At 48.5% G+C, this 19463-nt stretch overlaps 1 protein-coding gene across 1 annotated transcript; it reads right to left on the minus strand.

The window, feature by feature from the left end:
• Positions 1–3752: 3752 nt before the first annotated feature.
• Positions 3753–18820, minus strand: KLF6 (KLF transcription factor 6). The gene is made up of 4 exons (XM_077302794.1): positions 18047–18820; positions 14445–15024; positions 11111–11234; positions 3753–7859 (listed from the first exon to the last, which is right to left on the minus strand). The coding sequence occupies exons 1-4, from the start codon at positions 18146–18148 to the stop codon at positions 7808–7810; spliced, it is 858 nt and encodes a 285-aa protein (XP_077158909.1). The 5' UTR covers positions 18149–18820; the 3' UTR covers positions 3753–7807.
• Positions 18821–19463: the final 643 nt, after the last annotated feature.

A 19463-nucleotide genomic window follows, 5' to 3' on the forward strand; every position in this document is an offset into this window, starting at 1 on the left:
AAGAAGAAGAAGAAGAAGAAGAAGAGCTGGTTCTTATATGCCGCTTTTCTCTACCAGAAGGAGGCTCAAAGCGGCTTACAGTTGCCTTCCCTTCCTCTTCCCACAACAGACACCCTGTGAGTGGGTGAGGCTGAAAGAGCCCTGATATCACTGCTCGGTCAGAACAGCTTTATCAGTGGCGTGGCGAGGTCACCCAAGGTCACCCAGCTGGTTGCATATGGGGGAGCGCAGAATCGAACCCAGCATGCCAGATTAGAAGTCTGCACTCCTAACCACTACACCAAACTGGCTCTCTACCCTCCAAAGAAGCTATTTTCTCTGGGGGAACTTATCTCTGTTGCCTGGAGATAAGCTAGAATCCCAGGGGTTGTCTGGCATCCAGGCAAGGCATGTTTGGAGGTGGTTTGCCATTCCCTGCCTCTGCGTCGTGACCCCTCGTGCTCCTTGGAGGCATGCCATCCAAATACTTGCCAGGGTTGGCCTTGTTTAGCTTCTGAGATAAGATGGGATCAGGCTTGCTAAATAACCTGAAACAAGCCCAGAGCCTCTTGTGGCGCAGGGTGGTAAGGTAGCTGACATGCTGTCTGAAGCTCCGACCATGAGGCTGGGAGTTCAATCCAGCAGCCGGCTCACGGTTGACTCAGTCTTCCATCCTTCTGAGATCAGTGAAATGAGAACCCAGCTTGCTGGGGGGGGGGGTAAAACGGTAATGACTGGGGAAGAGAATGGCAAACCACCCTGTATTAAGTCTGCCAAGAAAACGCTAGAGGGCATCATCCCAAGGGTCAGGCATGACTCAGTGCTTGCACAGGAGATACCTTTACCTTTATTTTTTGCACAGGAGACACCTGCCAGAGCCTTCCCCGAGGAACATCATGGCGACTCCTTGGAATCTCAGAATCCAAGGCTGATCTTATGGGACACCACTTAGGACTGCGGGGTTGAGGGTCTCCCCTGGTGGTTCTCAAGATGAGTGGTTCAGTAACAGAGCACATGCCTTGTACTTCTGAGGTCCCAGGCTCAGTCCTGGGCATCTCCATTTAAATGAGACCAAGTCGCAGGTGCTGGGAAGGTTCGATGCTCATGAAGCTTGGGTAGACCCTGACTCAGTATAAATTATCTTCACAGGGAGCCACTTCTTCCGTGGATTCAAGGAAGGGGGCGGTTGAGAAAGCGCCTGTGACAGCTTGAAGAGGACTCCATCCAGAAATGGGTCTGGGTGAAACATACAGCAGCAACACAACAAGGCTGGCCCGACATTATGCAAACGTACAGAAAGCATTGTGCAAAGGCTGTTCTGTATCTGATGTTAATCTGGCATTTAGGATGCTCAGTGCAGCTACCGGAGAGAGAAGATCTATGGCCAAGAGAGACCCGTTTCTTCCGAGAGGTAAATCGGTCCCTTTCTTTAGCTTGTCAGTGAATTTCCAACACCACCAAAAATGGATTGGTTTCATGTTATCTTTTCCCACTGTACGAGGCAAGCAACAGGCTACGCAGAGAGACGAGGTCATGTCATTTCCTGGATTGTTATTAGCTGGCATTACTGTCTACATTGGTCCAGACTTGTACATATGGGTGTGTATTTGCATTCAGAAGGGCTTTCCAAAAGACTCTTGTTATCAAGGACATGGGCCAGGACTGGGTGGGGAGAGGCAGAGGGAGCTGAAGGTATTTGGCTGCATAAACAGGCCCTTGGTGATGTTAGTCAGGTGAGGCGGGGGGGGGGGGGGAGGAAACCTGGTAGAGTCTACAACCATTGCCTCCCTAGGCACTGCTGCCCCCTCAAGAAGCTGCTCGGGTCACCTATGCAGTGAACTAGTCCTGGTCAGGAGGGCTACCGGGAGAAACTAGGAGGCGGGGACTGGGCTGCCAGCATTGTGCTGATACGTGGCACTCCTGGCCCCCAATTGGAAGTGAGGTCAGCATGCCAGGCAGCCTGCTGATGTCACTTCCAGTTTTGTGCTGGACGTGATGCCATGACATGCACTGTTCTCTTAAAGGGCACCAAGACGCACGGGCCCAGCGTTAGGAGGTTCCCTCCCCTCCAAACTGGCACAGACCCGGATGGGACATAATGGCATAGGGCAGAGAAATGGCTTGGAAAAAGCAAGTGGATCCGAAACAGACAGGCTGTAGTCTAGCAGAATCTGGCATTTCAGAATCAGGATGCCTTTGGGAAATATCCATCCATCTATCCATCTTGTGATTGATATCCCACCACTCCCATTCCAATGGCTCGTGGTGGGTCACAAAGTCTTGTCAAATACTGGCAACTTTTGTGTTGGAATGACATTGCTGTTTTGTACTGTTTGGGCCGAATTTCTCTCTGAAAAAGCAGCTTGTCCCAGTGGCTCTCAGTCTCTTTGATTAGCTGCGTCCTGCTTGCCAACTCTCTCCTTTCTTGGAGTCAGCCAGCCTTGCCTTGCTAATCCAAGTGTGGTCGGATTGCTCCAATATACTTTAGGTTAGACAGCTCAGAAACAGCAGGCGATCCTGCCTTGTGTCTGTGGAGCAAACTCTCAGAAGGGGTCAAAAGAACGTGTATCTTCCAGATGTTTAAAGGAAGCTATAGGAAGGGTGGTTTCACTGAGGCCCTGGGGCCACCTCGGCCAGAATAACAGAGATTCTCTGAGCGGTGTGTAAGGTATTTCTAGATAGTGTGTGTGTGTAGAATTGCATAGTATATAGACCAATCTCATCAAATCTCAGACACTAATCAGGGGCAGAATTTAGTTGGAATCCGCTGGTCATCCTGGGCCCCTGGGGCATTCGCCTGGCCTCAACCAGGGCCAGGGCATTTGCGGCCCTGGCTCCAACCTGGAGGAATGAGCTCCTGGAAGAGCTGAGGGCCCTGTTGGAGTTGTCCGGTTTCCCCAGGGCCTGCAAGACAGCGCTTTTCTGCCAGGTGTATGGCTGCTCCTAATGAAAGAGCTCCTTGATCGTAAGCTGGACAGGGGGTGGGAGTTTTGTAATGCCATCTATTGTAATGCCATCTTTTAATGCAGGGGTAGTCAAACTGCAGCCCTCCAGATATCCATGGACTACAATTCCCAGGGGCTCATGGGAATTGTAGTCCATGGACATCTGGAGGGCCGCTGTTTGACTAGCTCTGTTTTAATGTGTTAAGGGGATTTTTAGGGGTTGTACTATTTTTATTGTTTTAATGTAAACCGCCATGAGACTTATGGAGAGCAGCGGTATACAAGTCTAAAAATAAATAAGTAAAATTGGCTGTGACTTTCTGCCACTTTACAATAGCTTAAGATGGCATAAACCCCTTGTTTATCAAAGGGAAGTACTTATCTCATTGCTGCAAAAACTGGTGGCAGCTAGAAGCATAAGCTTCAAGAGGGGAATTGGATCAGTGTAAGGAACAGAGTGGCTATTAGCCACAAGGTATAGAAGGGAGACTCTGTCTCAGGCAAGGATGCTCTGTATTCTTGGGGCTTAAGAGGAGGTACGGTGGGAGGTTTTCTAGACTTCCAGAGCTGCTGGTGGACTTAGTGAGAGCATCTGGGTTCAGCCACTGCATGACACAGAGTGTTGGCCTGGATCCAACATGGCCTGATCCAACATGGCCTTTCTAAAGTTTTAACTTTAGAACATCCTCAGTTCCCTTTTGATGATAAACTGTAGAGGTCCACAGTGACTTAAACCCCAAATTCTTCTGGGTTCCAAATCCGGGTACTAGAATTGTGCTAACAATGCTTAGAGTCCACTTGAAGAAAAACCAAGAAAGAGACCCAAAATGCTGATAAGAATTTTTTTTATGTTATTCCAATAAAAAATACATTCATACAGAAATATAACAATCTTGCAAAAAACAATTTCAAATAAAATCTTGTAAAACAAATTTTTTTTTACAAAAATCTTACAAAGAGATTCTTTAGATAACAGGGTGCTTCTAAAACAAAACAAAAAAACAAACAAACAAAATAAAAGAAATTTCACGAATAGAAATTTTCTTCTGAAATTTCAAGCAAAAAAAGTTTTTTTTTTTCTCTTTCAGCTTAATTGAGGCTCAGTTATCACCTGAACAAAATGTACTTTTACCACAAAACTGACAGGCATTTTTAACCTCTGAAAGTTGGCCACCGTCCAATAAAAAAAAACTATTTCAGTATTTTGTGGAGAAAAGCTAGTGCAAGGGGGAATGGGAAGTTTTATGGGGTTTTTTTTCCCTCCCTTTACTTAATAAGCAAAGGAAAGCATTCATTTTAAGGGAGGAAAAACACTTTAATTGTTATTACAGCAATTCCTAATTACAGCTAAGCAGAGAATATTGCAACTAAGTTGGTAAAACCTGCCCCCCAAAACAGAATCAAATATCTTTTTGCCTTGCTCTTGGAACTCTTGATTCACCCATGTGCCAAAAGGGGATTGACTCTGAAATGGGGGAGAGCAACACTCCCCATACGCAGTAGAGCTTCTCGGTGCAGTTGCAATGAATTCTGTCAATATTGAGAACAAGGAAGCCCTGGTGGGCACGGAACTCCAGGTGTACTCAGGAGCCCTCTAGTTTTGAGACAGTATCATTCTCTTCTTAGAGCTTCCCCTCCCTCCTTGCAGGAGAGCACTTTCAAGCGTTCAACAATCCAATGCAATGCAAAAGAGAGGAGGCCTGCGTATTCCTTTCGCATCAGATAAAGATTTGCATGAATACGTTTCAGAGAATCATTAATCTCGCTCACCATTTCCGGGGGAAAAAAGAAATGAAAAAGCTGCCCCAAATAACAAGAAAATGGGCTACAGATGTGGTTTGTGTGTATGTGTGTGTGTGTCAGAGAGATTGTTGCAAGGAAAGCAATTCTCAAACCTCACCAGCTTTTAGGAAATATTGTTTCTAGCGCACATTTAAGAAAAAAAAAAGAGAGAAGCCTAGCATCATCAGCTGAAAAACAAAATTGCTATTTGGGGCTTCTTGGGAAGCAAAAGGGGCTGAGAGAAGCAGCTCTTCCGCCATCGCCGGAACACCCACCTTTGAATGGCTCCGGGCGACAGTGTTGACAAAGTTGCTAATAATATTTAGGGAGACAAAGCTGGCCCTTGGGGAGATGCTCCAGGTTGATATCCTTCCCCATGGTGAGCCCCCGGAACACCAGAAGCGGAAGCCGCCAGCAAGCATGGGAAGTTCCACATGCCCTCCCTCTTCCTCTAAAAAAAAAAACCAAAACCCAATGCCACCGGAACAAAACCTCTGGAGGACTCACTCATGCCCCCAGGTGAAAGGGAGAGATGGCTTAAAGACAGCAATTTCAATTTTCAATGCTAAGAATTGACAACGGCACAAGAAAGCCTCTTTGAGGGGTTCTAATGTGCCACACGAGTGGCAGTGGCACCAGTCACTTGGACAGCAGAGAACTTTAGAACAGGGGTAGTCAACCTGTGGTCCTCCAGATGTCCATGGACTACAATTCCCCATGAGCCCCTGCCAGCAAACGCTGGCAGGGGCTTGTGGGAATTGTAGTCCATGGACATCTGGAGGACCACAGGTTGACTACCCCTGCTTTAGAGCCTGCCTGCCCTGTTCCAATGCTCTTGCGGAAAACTCGTGCAGGCCGAGGTCCCTTGGAGAAGACCAAGAATCAAAATCAAAGAAGGAAAACGCCTGAAGGAAACCAAAAGTCTCTTGAACGGCTTTCTTCCTTTGGGAAACAAAATGGAGGGGAGCTGAAGATTCCTCGCGGGACATTTTCCTACCAAAACGCAATTTCTTTAAAAAAATAATATATTATCTATTTCTCTCTATATAGGTATACACACACGGCTACACATACTGTACACGCACAAATATACACATACAATTTTTTTTCTGCCTGCTTAGTAACCTTTTTCTGTTGCTTTTTTTTTTTGTCGAACAAAAAAAAAAGCAGTTTATTTTCTTCCGTCTCGAGCTAGATATATAGATGTGAAACTTGTGCCTTTTCAGCAAATCTTTGTTTTCTTTTTCCCCCACTCCTTTTTTTTAAAAAACGCCTGCACTTTTACGGATGCATGGAAAACAAAACCAACTTTCCCATCACAGGGAGCTGGAACCAGGGGCTCTTTCTCTCTCCCAAGCTGGACACAATCACCCCCCCCCTTTTTCCGGATAGTCTTGCTTTGACAAAGAAAGACTACCTTGAGATGGAGACTGAATTCATGGAAGAGAAATTGCTTGATCCAAGAGGGAGAAAAAGAACCACTGGATGTGACCCTGGAATCTTCTTTTGTGTATGTGTGGTGCCAAGGGAGGGGGGAGGGATGTATATACATGTGACAATTGTGCAAGGTCAAGAAAGCAGAATTTAACCCACCCACCCACCCCCCAACAAACAAAAAACCCTACCCAAATTCTCAAGGAGGTGGTCCTGGTTGGATAACCTCCATTTTTGGATTCCTTGTGATCCCTTGTAAGTGTTAAATTAACAAAAAATAGTATATGACAAGCGAATAAACATTGTACAGATGTATCAAAGGGGGCTTCTGCACACGGAAACCCTGCACTGAAGTGCACTGTCTTCCCGCCTCTTCGTAACATACATTGGATACAGTACAAAGTCAGGTGACAAGAGAGCCTTAATGAAGCCTACATCACCCATACCCCTGTATAAGACCTCCCACAAGAGAAGATCGCTTCGCATAAGGCACCACGATTAAGGTCAACAGTGCATTAACAGCTAGAAAAAACCCAAAAATTAGACCTCAAGGCATAAATAAGAGAGTGCACAGGGAGAGGGGAGGAATAGCTGCATGATATTTTTTTTTCTTTTATAAAAAATAAAATAAAATAAAAACAAAGAAACAACAAAAAAACAGTTTCTATAGCCTACAGTGGTCTTCTCCACCTAACCGGACATTTTCTTTTTGCTTTTTTTTTTTAATAATAATAATAATCAGATTCTGTATGTCACGTAACATGAAACCAATTGTATTGTAGCAGCTTTTGACTGGAATTTGGAGGGGGGGGAACAAAAATTGCAGTCCTGATTAAAGAATGGGAAAAAAAAAAGGCATATAGTTCCCCAGAACCATGCAATACCGTTGTATTATAATGAAAAGTTATAGGTTGTGTTACATTGTAAATACACAGCTTATACAATGGATTACAAATGAGCTCTGTAGCAAGTAAAACCAAGCTACTTGACACATTGCACATTTAATAGCCGGACCAGACACCAAAAAGCTCCTCTCACGCAGGATAGGGGCCCCCTCCCTTCACTCCGGTGTCCTGACTTTTCTTCCCCTCCCGCTCGGCTCCCCGCCCCCCGTAACACTCCTTCCCTCCCCTGCCCCTTGGAAACTGACTCGTGACTTGTGGTAGACTTCCTCACATATGCAAAGGAAAATAAAAGTCCCCCCCCCTCCCCTTCAGCTGACCTTTCCTCTCTTACGGTTATTAAAAAAAAAAAAAAAACAACCACAAGGAACGAACGAAAAACCGAACAAACAGAAATTAATGTGCCTCAGCATACACTCGCCCAGTAGATCCCTAGTAACATACAGCCCGTCCAATCATTAACATTCTCAGTGCACGTGCTCACGGCGGAAGGCGTAAAAGCCACTCGGAAGGTCGGGTACCAGTGTATGAGTCCAGGAGACCTCAATATCACGCACCCGCACTGTGTGGTCTCTAATGCTGTTTCTTACATGACTTTTTTTTTTTTTTAGCCCTCTGAAGACCTTCCAAGGAAGAGAGGCCCTGGAGGCAACTGGGTTAGGGTGCAAACATGACATGCTTTGGGCTGGAACTCGCATCCCTTCTTCCAAGGCTGCTCAGACCTTGAAGCCTCTGACGCCCACAGGATAAGACCTCTTCGCCCGTTCAGAGGTGCCTCTTCATGTGAAGGGCCAGGTGATCAGACCTGGAGAAACACCTGCCAGGGGAGGAGAAAGGAGCAAAAAGTTTATTTTGAAGCTGGCGATGGCAAATAACAGTTCATTCCACCGTAAAACAAGTTCTCAAACTTCCAGTTCATCAAAACGAACTCCGTTTTTGGCATATTTGCCAGTGATAAAAGGTACTCGTTAACTTTTATTCATCAATCCTCTTTAAAATGAATTCTTATCAACGAGGAACATGTATCAGAAGAATATAAACTTAATCCTTCTGCAATATGTATATGGTTCACTCTCCAAATAGTTCTATGGTATCCAATATACAGAGGTCTACAAGCTTTAGCATGACAAAGCTTGCTTTAGGATGCTTTGGGCTGATCCTGCATTGAGCAGGGGGTTGGACTAGATGGCCTGTGTGGCCCCTTCCAACTCTGATTCTATGATTATCAATGCTCTTTATTAGGGAAGGAGAAAGGAACAAAGGTCAACTGTTGCATGGAAACCAGTAGTGGCCAAGATTGGAGGAGAGCATCAGAGAGGTCCACCAGATAGAGGGAAGGAGTTTTATTTGGGAGTGCTGAATTCAAGGCTAGCTGGCTGAAGAGTCACATCAGGGCAATGGTTACAGTATTGTCAGGCTAGGATTGGGAAGATTTTGGTTCAAATCCTCACACTGCTATGGAAGCTGGCTGGGAGACTTTGGGCCCATTGATCTCAGCCTAGCCTACCCCACAGAGCTGCCATCAATGGAGAAAATGAATCTCTAGGTCAATTTTGAGTGAGTGGTAATAAGCTGCCCGCAAATATTTGTAAGTGCTAATATTAATAAGCTGTCCCATAATCTCATCTGTAAACTGGAAGCCACGGTGATTTATGTGCAAGTGAAAGTAAACATTAAATAACACCCCTAGCCTATGTGTGTTGCGTCTAGTAAAACTCAATACGATTTCATGAGTCCCCGCCACCAGAGACTGAGCAAGCGCCAAGCACGGCTTCCAGGTCATGTGATCCCTCCACCATGTGGCCAGTCTGAAAACTAGGACAGCCAATCAAACCTCTGGGAGAACGTTGAGCGCTGTAGTGGAGCAATAATCAAGAGAGCTTGGACTCCGTGCTCACCACCTGCATTGAATAATATTGGTATCCTATCTTTACTTCCAGGGAGGACAATGTACATCTGTGGGGTACCTTTGGCTGAGCAAGGAGCCCAAGGCCACTAAGAGAGATCCATACGTAAGAAAGACCTGAACCTGTTTGCCCACATCCACTCAACACTTAATGACTTTTCGTAATCTGTTCCTCCATAGGGTTGCCACCTCTGGCTTGGGAACTACCTGGTGGCTTTGGGGGTGAAGTCAGGAATGGTTGGGATTTGGGGTGGGGAGGGACCTCAATGAGCTGTAACATTCCGGTGCAGCCATTTTCTCCAGGGGAACTGATCTCTCTCACCCAGAGAGGAACTATAATACCAGAGGATCCCCAGGTCCCAGCTGAGGACTGGCATCCCTGGTTCCTCCTCCTGCTAATAAACCTCCTGCAAGTTACAGTAGATGAGCGATTGGGATGTGAGTGTCCTGGACTAGATGACCCATGAGGTCCCTTCCAACTCTATGATTCTAAATCACCATGCCCAAAGTCAACCTAACTTCTGTTTCAAGGCACTGCTGGCTGGAATGGGGATCACTGGCAGTGCTACGTGATATAGAACTACATTGATCTAAAGCCACCAGTTTCAGTGGGCCAGTTTCAATGCAGTCACAGTAATCAACGTAAGCCGGCACTCTCCGTGCAAGACACAGAGTATTGTCACCAGACCAAAAGGGAAAGATTTAACAAATAGGACAGACCTTCAAGCCATAGGAGGAAAGGGTGAGGGAGCTTGGTCTGTTTAGCCTGGCGAGAAGGCGACTAAGGTGATATGATAACCATCTTCAAATATTTGAGGGGCTGTCAGATAGAACAGGAGGTAGTCAACCTGTGGTCCTCCAGATGTTCATGGACTACAATTCTCATGAGCCCCTGCCAGCATTTGCTCATGAGAATTGTAGTCCATGAACATCTGGAGGTCCACAGGTTGTCTACCCCTGATATAGAAGATGGAACAGAATTGTTTTCGGTTGCCCCGGATGGTCGGACCAGAACCAATGGGTTGAAATTAATTCAAAAGGATTTTCAGCTAAACATCCAGAAGAAGTTCCTGAAAGTTAGAGTGGTTCCTCGGTGGAACAGGCTTCTTCAGGAAGTGGCAAGTTCTCCTTCTTTGGAAGTTTTTAAGCGGAGGCTAGATAGTCATCTGACAGAAATGCTAATTTTATGAACTTAGGTAGATTTTGAGTGGGTGGGCAGAAGGGATTGTGTCAGTCCTTGGCTCTTGTGGCCCTTCTTTGCATATCCAGGGAATTGCTGATCACCAATGTGGGATGGTAGGGGAATTCCCTCCAGCCCAGCCTGGATTCCGGAGATTTTGGGGCATGAAACTGGGGTTACTGTAGGTTGGCAGGTAGTTGTGAGTTCCTGCATTGTGCAGTGGGTTGGACTAGATGACCCTGAAGGTCCCTTCCAACTCTATAATTCTATTCTATGATCACTGAGTTGAACTACTCAGTGCAATGTTCACCTTCAACAGGAGTTTCAGAAGCTGACCTGGGGGGAATTAACCCCAACCTTTGCTTCCGGATCTTCACGGGAACACATCCTACGGACATGTCCTGTCCACTTATTGATTTTAAAAGCATCTATGATCCGCCTTTCTTTCTTACAGCACTCAAGGCAGCTGACCACACGTATCTCTGGCGTCCTCCAAATCTTGGAGCAACAATGTTGCTGCTCCCCAACCCAGATCTCTCCAGTGGTCAAATGTTAACTGCAAAATTCAGCCCACTCAATTCTGGAGAGTCATACCATTGGCTTCCTCTCAGATGGCTCTGGACTATGCCACTATAAAAAGGCCGTAAGGACTGCACCGGCTAGATCGATTTCCTTTACGAAGGAAGGTTCTGCTGCCGGAAATGACGTTGTGCGATTCGGCAGCCAAAGCAGTCGTTCGCGCCCGGCGCATTGAGCGCCGGATGCAAACGGCTGCCGAATCGCACAACCTAAGTTATGACATTGCTATTCTATGACGTTGTTTTGGAACAAAGCATCACAGAGGGAAGGGGCCAAGGCATTGAACCCCCACCCCAATGTCTTCAGAGTTGAAATATTCACCATGCTGTTTCGCACAGAAGCAAGGGAGGGAAGCAGGAAAGAAGGTGGGCAGTTCCAAAAGGGAGCGTTTCCCTTCACCTACCTGTCACAGTGATTACATTTAAAAGGCTTGGCACCCGTGTGCTTTCTGAAGTGTCTGGTTAGCTCATCGCTCCTCGCAAAACGCCACTCGCACCCTTCCCACGAACACCTATAAGGCTTTTCTCCTGCAAAACAGAAACATTCCAGACATTACCAACCAGCCTGAGCTTCCTCCAGCTGAAGATAAAGATTGATTCATTCATTTGTTGGCTTGGGGTGTTTTTAAACATAAGGAAAGAAGGTTACTGAACTGCATTCACTAAGCACTCCTGAGAATGCCAATGGAGAATAGTGCAAGATTTTAGGAATTTCTAAGATGGCTTTGCTGAGACAGCAAAAGACCAGGAGGCAGCTGGCACAAGCCAGTAAAGGAGGCCTTGCGAAGCACTTGGCTCCTACACTGGATTATAAATGACCACTCACCTATGGCGAGTAAAAATCCTCTCCAGGTGATCTGGTATGGGAGTTGAAAAAAGGTTTGGTTCTCTGTATTAAGGGCAGTGGCCGTATGAATGTTTGTAAGCTGAGTAGATATGCTACTATGACGCAGTGTGTGTGTGTGTGTGTGTGTGTGTGTAGAGAGAGAGAATCAACAAACTTATTGATCAGTTCTGTTGGTGACAAACAGTCTATAGCCTATATGACTGCTAAGCCAAATCACTTTGACCTAAGGTCGTATTGCCCACTGAATGGGTCTACTCTGTTTAGAGCAGGGGTAGTCAAACTGCGGCATTTGCTGGCAGAGGCTCATGGGAATTGTAGTCCATGGACATCTGGAGGGCTGCAGTTTGACTACCCCGGGTTTAGAGCCACGTTTTTGGACACCATTGGTTAATGGTTCCCAGCCAGTCTTTCTGACTTTAACCACAGTATGTGAATCCATATAATCACCCTATGTTGTTTGACGTAAACCACCCAGAGCCATATGGAAGGGTGGTATAAAAATCTAAATAAATACATAAAGGTGACTCCTACCACATTCCAAGGGTGACATTTTGTCAATGTTATGAGCCAATGTGAGTTTTATAGAAGTTCTCCCCAATGCTGCCAAGATCTGAAAACTGCCCCAGCACTGCTTTTCTTTTGCTGCAAATCCTTTTTTTCTACATATACCATCCAGTTAGCAACACAAAAAGCTACATTCTCGGGTGGGGGGGGGGGCTAAAACTATTCAGCGAGTTTAGCATTAATCCCCACAAAGGAAGTAGAACCTTGGAACTGCAAAAAATGTCTCCCATGGACATCCGGTGAGCTACAGTTTGGCCACCCCTGCCTCAGAATCTTCTGCTAGAAAGACATGATACTGGCAGGGGCTCATGGGAACTGTAGTCCATGGACATCTGGAGAGACAGTTTGGCCACCGCTGCCTCAGAATCTTCTGCTAGAAAGACATGATGCTGGCAGGGGCTCATGGGAACTGTAGTCCATGGACATCTGGAGAGCCACAGTTTGGCCACCGCTGCCTCAGAATCTTCTGCTAGAAAGACATGATGCTGGCAGGGGCTCATGGGAACTGTAGTCCATGGACATCTGGAGAGCCACAGTTTGGCCACCCTTGCCTCAGAATCTTCTGCTAGAAAGACATGATACTGGCAGGGGCTCATGGGAACTGTAGTCCACGGACATCTGGAGAGCCAGTTTGGCCACCCTTGCCTCAAAATCTTCTGCTAGAAAGACATGATGCTGGCAGGGGCTCATGGGAACTGTAGTCCATGGACACCTGGAGAGCCACAGTGTGGCCACCCCTGAGGAAACACTTACAGCCCAATGGCAAAAAAAAAAACAAAAAAAAAAACTGCTTCCCCTTTTGTGGCAGCTGTACTACAGTTTCATTTCCATAGCTAAATGGATACTATGAAATTATCTTTTTTCCTTCCTCAATCTGCCCAATGGCAGTGGGAAACCAGGCACCAAAGCTTATCTTGCATTCTCTCTTCCCTTCAGGAAGAGGAAAGAGCATCTGAGAGGGGCAGCCCTCTTGCCGCCAGCTGTTCGAATCCCCCTCTTCAGTGACAGTTGCAATGGGTAAGCAAGATGGCTCCATACAACTAATTCGTGTTCAAGAGCAGCAGAATATGAATGCTCAAAAGCAACCAACCTGTCTACTCTTGCCTTAAAAGGACTTATGTAAAGCTCTGGAGTGCCTCTCCACATCACCTCCTTTCATTTTGATCTTGCCAACGTACAAGGGAACCCCCCAAATGTCACAGCACTAGAACCCTGTGCACTTCTAGGGTTTGTGACACCACAACATAAAAAACGGTTGTAAAAAGTTGAGGTGCTCTAGAATCCACAGAGCAGGTACATATCTTGAGAGAATTCCGCACATCCAAGTGCAATTTCCCCCCCCCCCCTTTCTACAGCCAACGCTCAAGTGAAGCAGCCCGTCTGGAAGACTTTGAGAAGAAGGTGCCTCGTTTGTGGAGGAGAAAGAAAAAAAATCTGTTTCTTAGAAACATCTCCTCCTCCTTGCCAAGTTTCACATCTGCTGCCAAGTTTCATATCTGTAATCTAAGGTGTTTTATTTTTTTGGCTTGGCCTCTGCTTTGGAAAAGACCATTGTGAATGTTCTCTACCACAGGCTACTTAAAGAAAAAAATCAGGAACTAGTCACCGGTGACTGACCCACCTCCCCCCCCCTGCAGATTTGTACTCAAAAGCTCTGGGCCAAGAATGAGGAAATGATGCCTAGCATTCTGGGAAACCTCACTGGCATTGTACCATCAGATGGCCTTCTGTTCTCACTCCAGAATCTTTGTAACAGGAACTTCACCACCATCTTTTCCTTGTAGCCATCGCCACCCAAGGCCAAGCACAGAACTAGACAACTCCGCCATCTGGAAGGATAGCTGTCCTTGTGAAGCTGCAGGGTGTTCTTAATCAGGGGTAGTCAACCTGTGGTCCTCCAGATGTTCATGGACTACAATTCCCATGAGCCCCTGCCAGCATTTGCTGGCAGGGGCTCATGGGAATTGTAGTCCACGAACATCTGGAGGACCACAGGTTGACTACCCCTGTTCTCAATGTCACTTTGGTGTCTGAGATTTTGCTGAGCATGCATAGCAAGGCAGTGGGGGAGAAACACAGAAGATACTTCAGGGAAGACGAGGCAACAGATCCTAGTAACCGATGAAAGGGACAATAAAAACCTTAGTGGTGCCCATTTAGGGCAGCAGCCACCACTGCCTTTTTGGAGTACAGGCCGCCATGTTGAAAGAAGGGAATACGTAACATTCAAGACCCCAGTAACAGATAAAGATCTTCGTCTCGACAGCTGGTCCGAAAACCCAAGGCCAGGCACGCTCTTCGATCCCAGCAGGCCCAAGGCGACTCACCTGTATGAGTTCGCTGATGTGCTTTCAGATGTGAACTTTTGGTGTAAACCTTCCTGCACCCATTGAATTGACACCTGTGGATTCGCCTCCTCCCATCCGGAGAGGCGTCGCCGTTGACCGGAGTCCCCTTTTCTGCAGTCTTTCCCCCGGAACCAGTACGAATTTTGCCTGGCGAGTGCAATTCGCCGGGCGCACAATTCCATGGCTGAGAAGACGGTTCCTTGCCCAACTCCGGAGAAGAAGGGGGCGTCGAAGTGACCGACGAGCTCAAGTTCCCCGCACTGGCTAAGCCTAAAACATCACTGATGGGGTCAGAGGCAAACTTCGTCGTGGGCGAAAGTTCCTCGGAGCTGTCTGACGATTCGCTGCTGATATCAGAATTCAAGCTGTTAGTCTCTAGGTTCGCGCTACTGGCGTGGTCCTCCTTGGGAAGGCCCACGCTCTTCTGTTCAGACTCCTCCTTCTTCTCCCGTGCCAGAATAATTTTGGTCCACAGATCCTCTTGGCTGTCAAATTTTATTTCAGAGGCAGATACATAGCAAGGCTCGCTCTGAAGATACCGCTCCAACTCTAAGCACGTCTGCAAAATAAATAAATCAAATTATTACCAAAACAAACACTCCCCCCACCCCCCCAACAAAAGAGACAAGAACAGCAATAACCACACAGAGACGGACTGTTTCACCTTTTATCGCCTAGGCTCCTTTAACATTACAGGCCACTCAACCCTCATCCGAGGGCTGTTACAGTAAACAATTGCATTCCCAAGAACTGGGCAAACGTCCAAGCCCAAGAGTTCAATCCACCTACGCTTCCCAGCTATCACTCTGAATATAGGAACTGCACAGCTGTCTCCTAGAAAGAGTGGAACAGGGGAAAAGCCAGCCCCTTCTTGCCCTCATTCATCTGCCAATAATCCCGACCCTTAACGATGGATCTCAAAGTTAATTTTGAATCTCAGCTGCAACACGGGCTGACACCAAGTGGAAAACCCTGCTCTAAGTTTGGCGGTCCCCATCCAAGCGAGGGGCCTGGTGATCCTGCACTGGAAGAGCAGGATTGCAGAGGATGCCTTTGCTCAGTGGACTGGCATGCAGTTTGCATTGCAGGAGGCACTTCTGCTCAAGGCTGGAATGGCAAAAGCTCTCCGAACAGCAAATGGGAGCCTTTTTTTTTTTTAAGGTAGCACTGCAAAAAAAAAAAAAAATCCAAAGCAAAACAAAAGAAGAGGGGGGGGATCCAGTATATTAAGTGGGCAAACAACTGGAGAAAGAAATTTTGTGTGGGGGAGACAATTCTCTGTCCTTTTGGGAGTCCCACAATGAACAAGTCCTTTACCTCCTGGCCAAGAGCACAACCGTATGAGTCATTTCTCTTCCCCCCCCCCTCCTTTCTTTCACTCAATGCCAAAAAAGACTTCCTTTAAAATATCCCCGACCTTCTGCCAAGAAAGTACATGGTTCAAATACACATGGAACATGTTAACTGACGCTTCCCTCCTCCAAAATAAGGCAAAACAACCCACTGGGTGACACAATGTTCCAGTTTATCTCCCTCCCCACACACACACACACACACATACTACAGAGAACCTTAGAGGGCAAACCAAAAGCGTTACTTTTTGAAAGAATCAGTCTGCCCTTATTTCCCTTCAGAGTTCAGGCTCTGCGAACAGCGTCAGGTGGAGGGGGCTTGGTTTCCAGGGCAAATTCTGCTGGTGACATGTTCCCTGCCCCCCCCCCAACCGCCAGTGATGGCTACCTTAATTTTAGCATGCTCCCTCCCCTCCCCCCAGCCCCCAGCAGTACAAGCAAAGCTGACCCCAAAAGAAAATGCCAGGCATTTTTCCCTGCTGAAGTGTCAGTTTCGACAGAGTTTCTGTCATATCAAGGTGCTGATTCAGACACGAAAAAACTCCCAATTTATCTTCTCCTTAACTGGGGGAAGGGGGTGGAAGAAGTGGTGGGGAAATAACGCGAAGCATTCAATATTTATAGGTTTCCCTATAATTAGACCTCTGCTTGGCTGTGCACTTTAAAAAAAAAAGGGGGGGTGGGGAGAAGATCTCCTTCTGCAAAGGTATCGATTCAATAAGGAAACAGGAAGGAAATTTATATTAGGAACAGTCAAGCTCAACTTTCGCAGGCGGATTTAAATATTTCCCCCATTATGCAAATTCAGGTGGCCGGACCAGTCTGCAGTTGTGAAGGGCTGAGAGTTCCCCCGGAAGGCTACTGGGAGCTCAGGCTTGGCTCCTGGCCAGAATCCCAAAATGCCTAAAGGAAACTACTTAGATCAATTTCAATCACGTAATATTGGTAGTGCCTCTGAAAGAAAGGAAAGGGAGAGGAGGGGGGGATAGGACAAGGGGGAGGGGGAGACTGGAGAATACAATTAGGAAACATGCAAGACTGCAGGGAGGGGGGGAGAGATTGTAATACTTTTGGAGCAGCAAGCTTTTTTTTGTTTTTTTGTTTCCTGTTTGCCAGCTTCTCTGACTCTCCAAAACAAACAGGCAGGGATGGGATCGGGCCAATCTTGCTGGACAGAAACAACAAATCTGGCAGCTTGGGGGGGGGGGGGGGAAGGTGAAGTAAACATGCTCCCCCCCCTAACAAAAAAAAAATCCCCGCCCTCAAGCCTGGGCCAAATAAACAGCTCCTCTTGTCTTTCCAAGTCCTGGACCCAGCAGGAAAAACAGAAACCCATGTCCTTTAAAGGCAAAACAGTCTTACTATTCTGCACCCCCCCTCCCCTCCACGGAAGATTCCCAGCAATTTGGGGGGGGAATATAATAGTAATAATACCCCCACCATCAGAGGGTCATTGCCATATGACTGACAACTCGCTGGTTGGAGGGGGTGGGGAAAGAGAATGAAGAAACCCCAACACACACACACACAAACACACACACACAGAGCAGAGGAAACGTTGGCCGTCTTCCCCAGAGCCAATAGCAGCGACTAAGCAGAGACTATTCCCCCCCCCCGGACATTTAAATAGCCCCCCCCCCAAAAAAAAAAGAAGAAGAAAGGGGGAAGGCTGGGAAACAACTTGCAAAAGCCTTCGGGTGTCAAGGTTGAGTTGCAAAGCTCGGGAAGGGAAGGGCTTCATCCGAGCCGATGCAGGAGTTTGGCTTTTGAACCGACCCTTCTTGCTATTATTGTCACTCTGCCAATGGCCCCCTTCCTTCCACAGCGCCGTTTTAAAAGCCACCAGCGACTCTGGGCGAGATCTGACAGCGCCGGTGGGGAAGCCGGGGGGGGGGGTGGAGAAAGGGAGAGAGAGAGAGAGAGGAGAACATGCCTTTGGCTCAAGGGGGGGGGGGGGGAGACCCTGATGCCAAACACCTGCTTGGAAATCAAAGCCCCGGGCAATTAAAAGCGAAAGCGATCGAACGGAGGGCTCCCTCCAAGTAGTCTCGGGCACATCATCAGGGCGCCTTTTTTTTTGGGGGGGGAGTAAAATTTGGGGGTATTTTTTTGGGGGGGGGGAATCCTTCCCTAGGCTCTGAAAGCGACCCTGGCTGGCCCCAGCGCATCGCCCTCTCTCGCTGGCTTTTATTACTATTATATTATTACTATTATTACTATTATTATTACCTGTTGCCAATATTCCTCCAGAGAGGGCAGAGCGGAGAAATAGCCCGTGTCGTGCACGATTTGCAGCTCCTGGAAGATGCTACACATCGGGAGCACATCCATGGTTCGGGGGGAAGCGGCAGCAGCAGCAGCCGCCGCGGGCGAGCCCCGCCGACGCCTCCAGCCGAGAGTCCAGCGCGAGTCAGGCGTCCGCCGGCGAGCGGGCTGCGTCTTTTGTCTCGCCCCGCCGGGGCCCCCTCCACGGCGCCGGCCTCCTCCTCCTCGTCCTCCGGGCGCCCGCGGGCGAGCAGCGACCACCACGAGCCGAGGGGCACGGCGCGACTGCCGAGGCGGGCACGCACATAGAGAGCCCGAGGGTCAGGCGAGCACGGCGGGCATGGCGGGGTCCCCCTCCCTCGGTCCCTCCTTCTCCTCCTCCTCCTCCTCCTCGGAAGCAAGGATTTTCTCCGGAAAAACCCGCAAAAGTTTCATGCAAAAAGTTTAATTGCGCTGCAACGGAGAGACGGGCAAGGAGGAAAAAAATAATAACGATGATGTTGGTGTTGCTGCTGTTGTGGTCGTTTCCCCTTTTGGACTCGGCGCGAGGGGGCGAATAATAATAATAATAGTAGTAGTAGCAATGATAGGCAGCAAGGCAATCAAAGGCGCCGGCGGTTCGAATCCCTGCGGCTCCCTCCAGCAGAAGGCTCGCGCCGGAGCCGAGCCCGGTATTTGCAAACACGGCGGGGACTGCGAATGGAAGCCCCTGCAAAAGTTCCCTATTCAAAGCTCGCCTTGGCCGCGGCCGCCTCCTCCTCCTTCCCCCCGCCCCGCTGCTCCCTCCCCTTTTCGCTCCCCCCCCTTCCCAGCTCCTCTCGCCCCGCCCCCCGGCCGCCTTCCCTCCTCCCTCCCCCCTCCCCGGCCGCCACCTCGTAATCCCATTACGCCGCTCCGAACGCGGCCCAATCTCCAACAACAAACTCGTTACACCGCGTTCCAATGATGTCAGAGACGCCCAATGGGCGGCCGCGACGCATCCCGGCCCCTCCTGGCGTGACCGAGCCTCTCCGTCAAGCCGCCCGCCATTGGGCCGATTCGAAAATCGAGCCCTCCCGATTGGCCGGCCGCGCGGGCGGCTATTTTTAGCAAGGTATATAAGGCTGGAAGCGGCCCGTTTTGAGAGAAGGGCTCGGGGAAGAGCGGGGGAGGCGGGCGGAGAGTTGTTTTGCGGGCGCTCTGGCGGAGGGAGGCCTGCAGTGGCGCGCAGCGGACGCCGAGGGCGCTGCTGAGCCGCGCAGCGGACGCGGGGAAAGAGCCGGCGCGGCTGGGCTCTGCGAGCGGGGATGGCGCGCTCCGTGCGCGCCGCTCGTCTTGCGCCTTGGAGGCCGCTGCGCGCCGGCAGCCTCGATTCCGTCGCGAAGAGCGAGCCTTCGGCAGC

The sequence above is a fragment of the Paroedura picta genome, chromosome 11 (assembly GCF_049243985.1).
Source record: "Paroedura picta isolate Pp20150507F chromosome 11, Ppicta_v3.0, whole genome shotgun sequence".
NCBI lineage: Eukaryota > Metazoa > Chordata > Lepidosauria > Squamata > Gekkonidae > Paroedura > Paroedura picta.

Bases quoted from the DNA above. Each gene is read 5' to 3' on its own strand.
- KLF6 (XM_077302794.1), bottom strand. From the start codon at position 18,148: ATGGATGTGCTCCCGATGTGTAGCATCTTCCAGGAGCTGCAAATCGTG. The intron at 15,025-18,046 runs GTAATAATAATA...TTTATTTTGCAG, and splicing joins TGGAGGAATATTGGCAACAG to ACGTGCTTAGAGTTGGAGCG. The intron at 11,235-14,444 runs GTGAGTCGCCTT...TCTGTTTTGCAG, and splicing joins ACATCAGCGAACTCATACAG to GAGAAAAGCCTTATAGGTGT.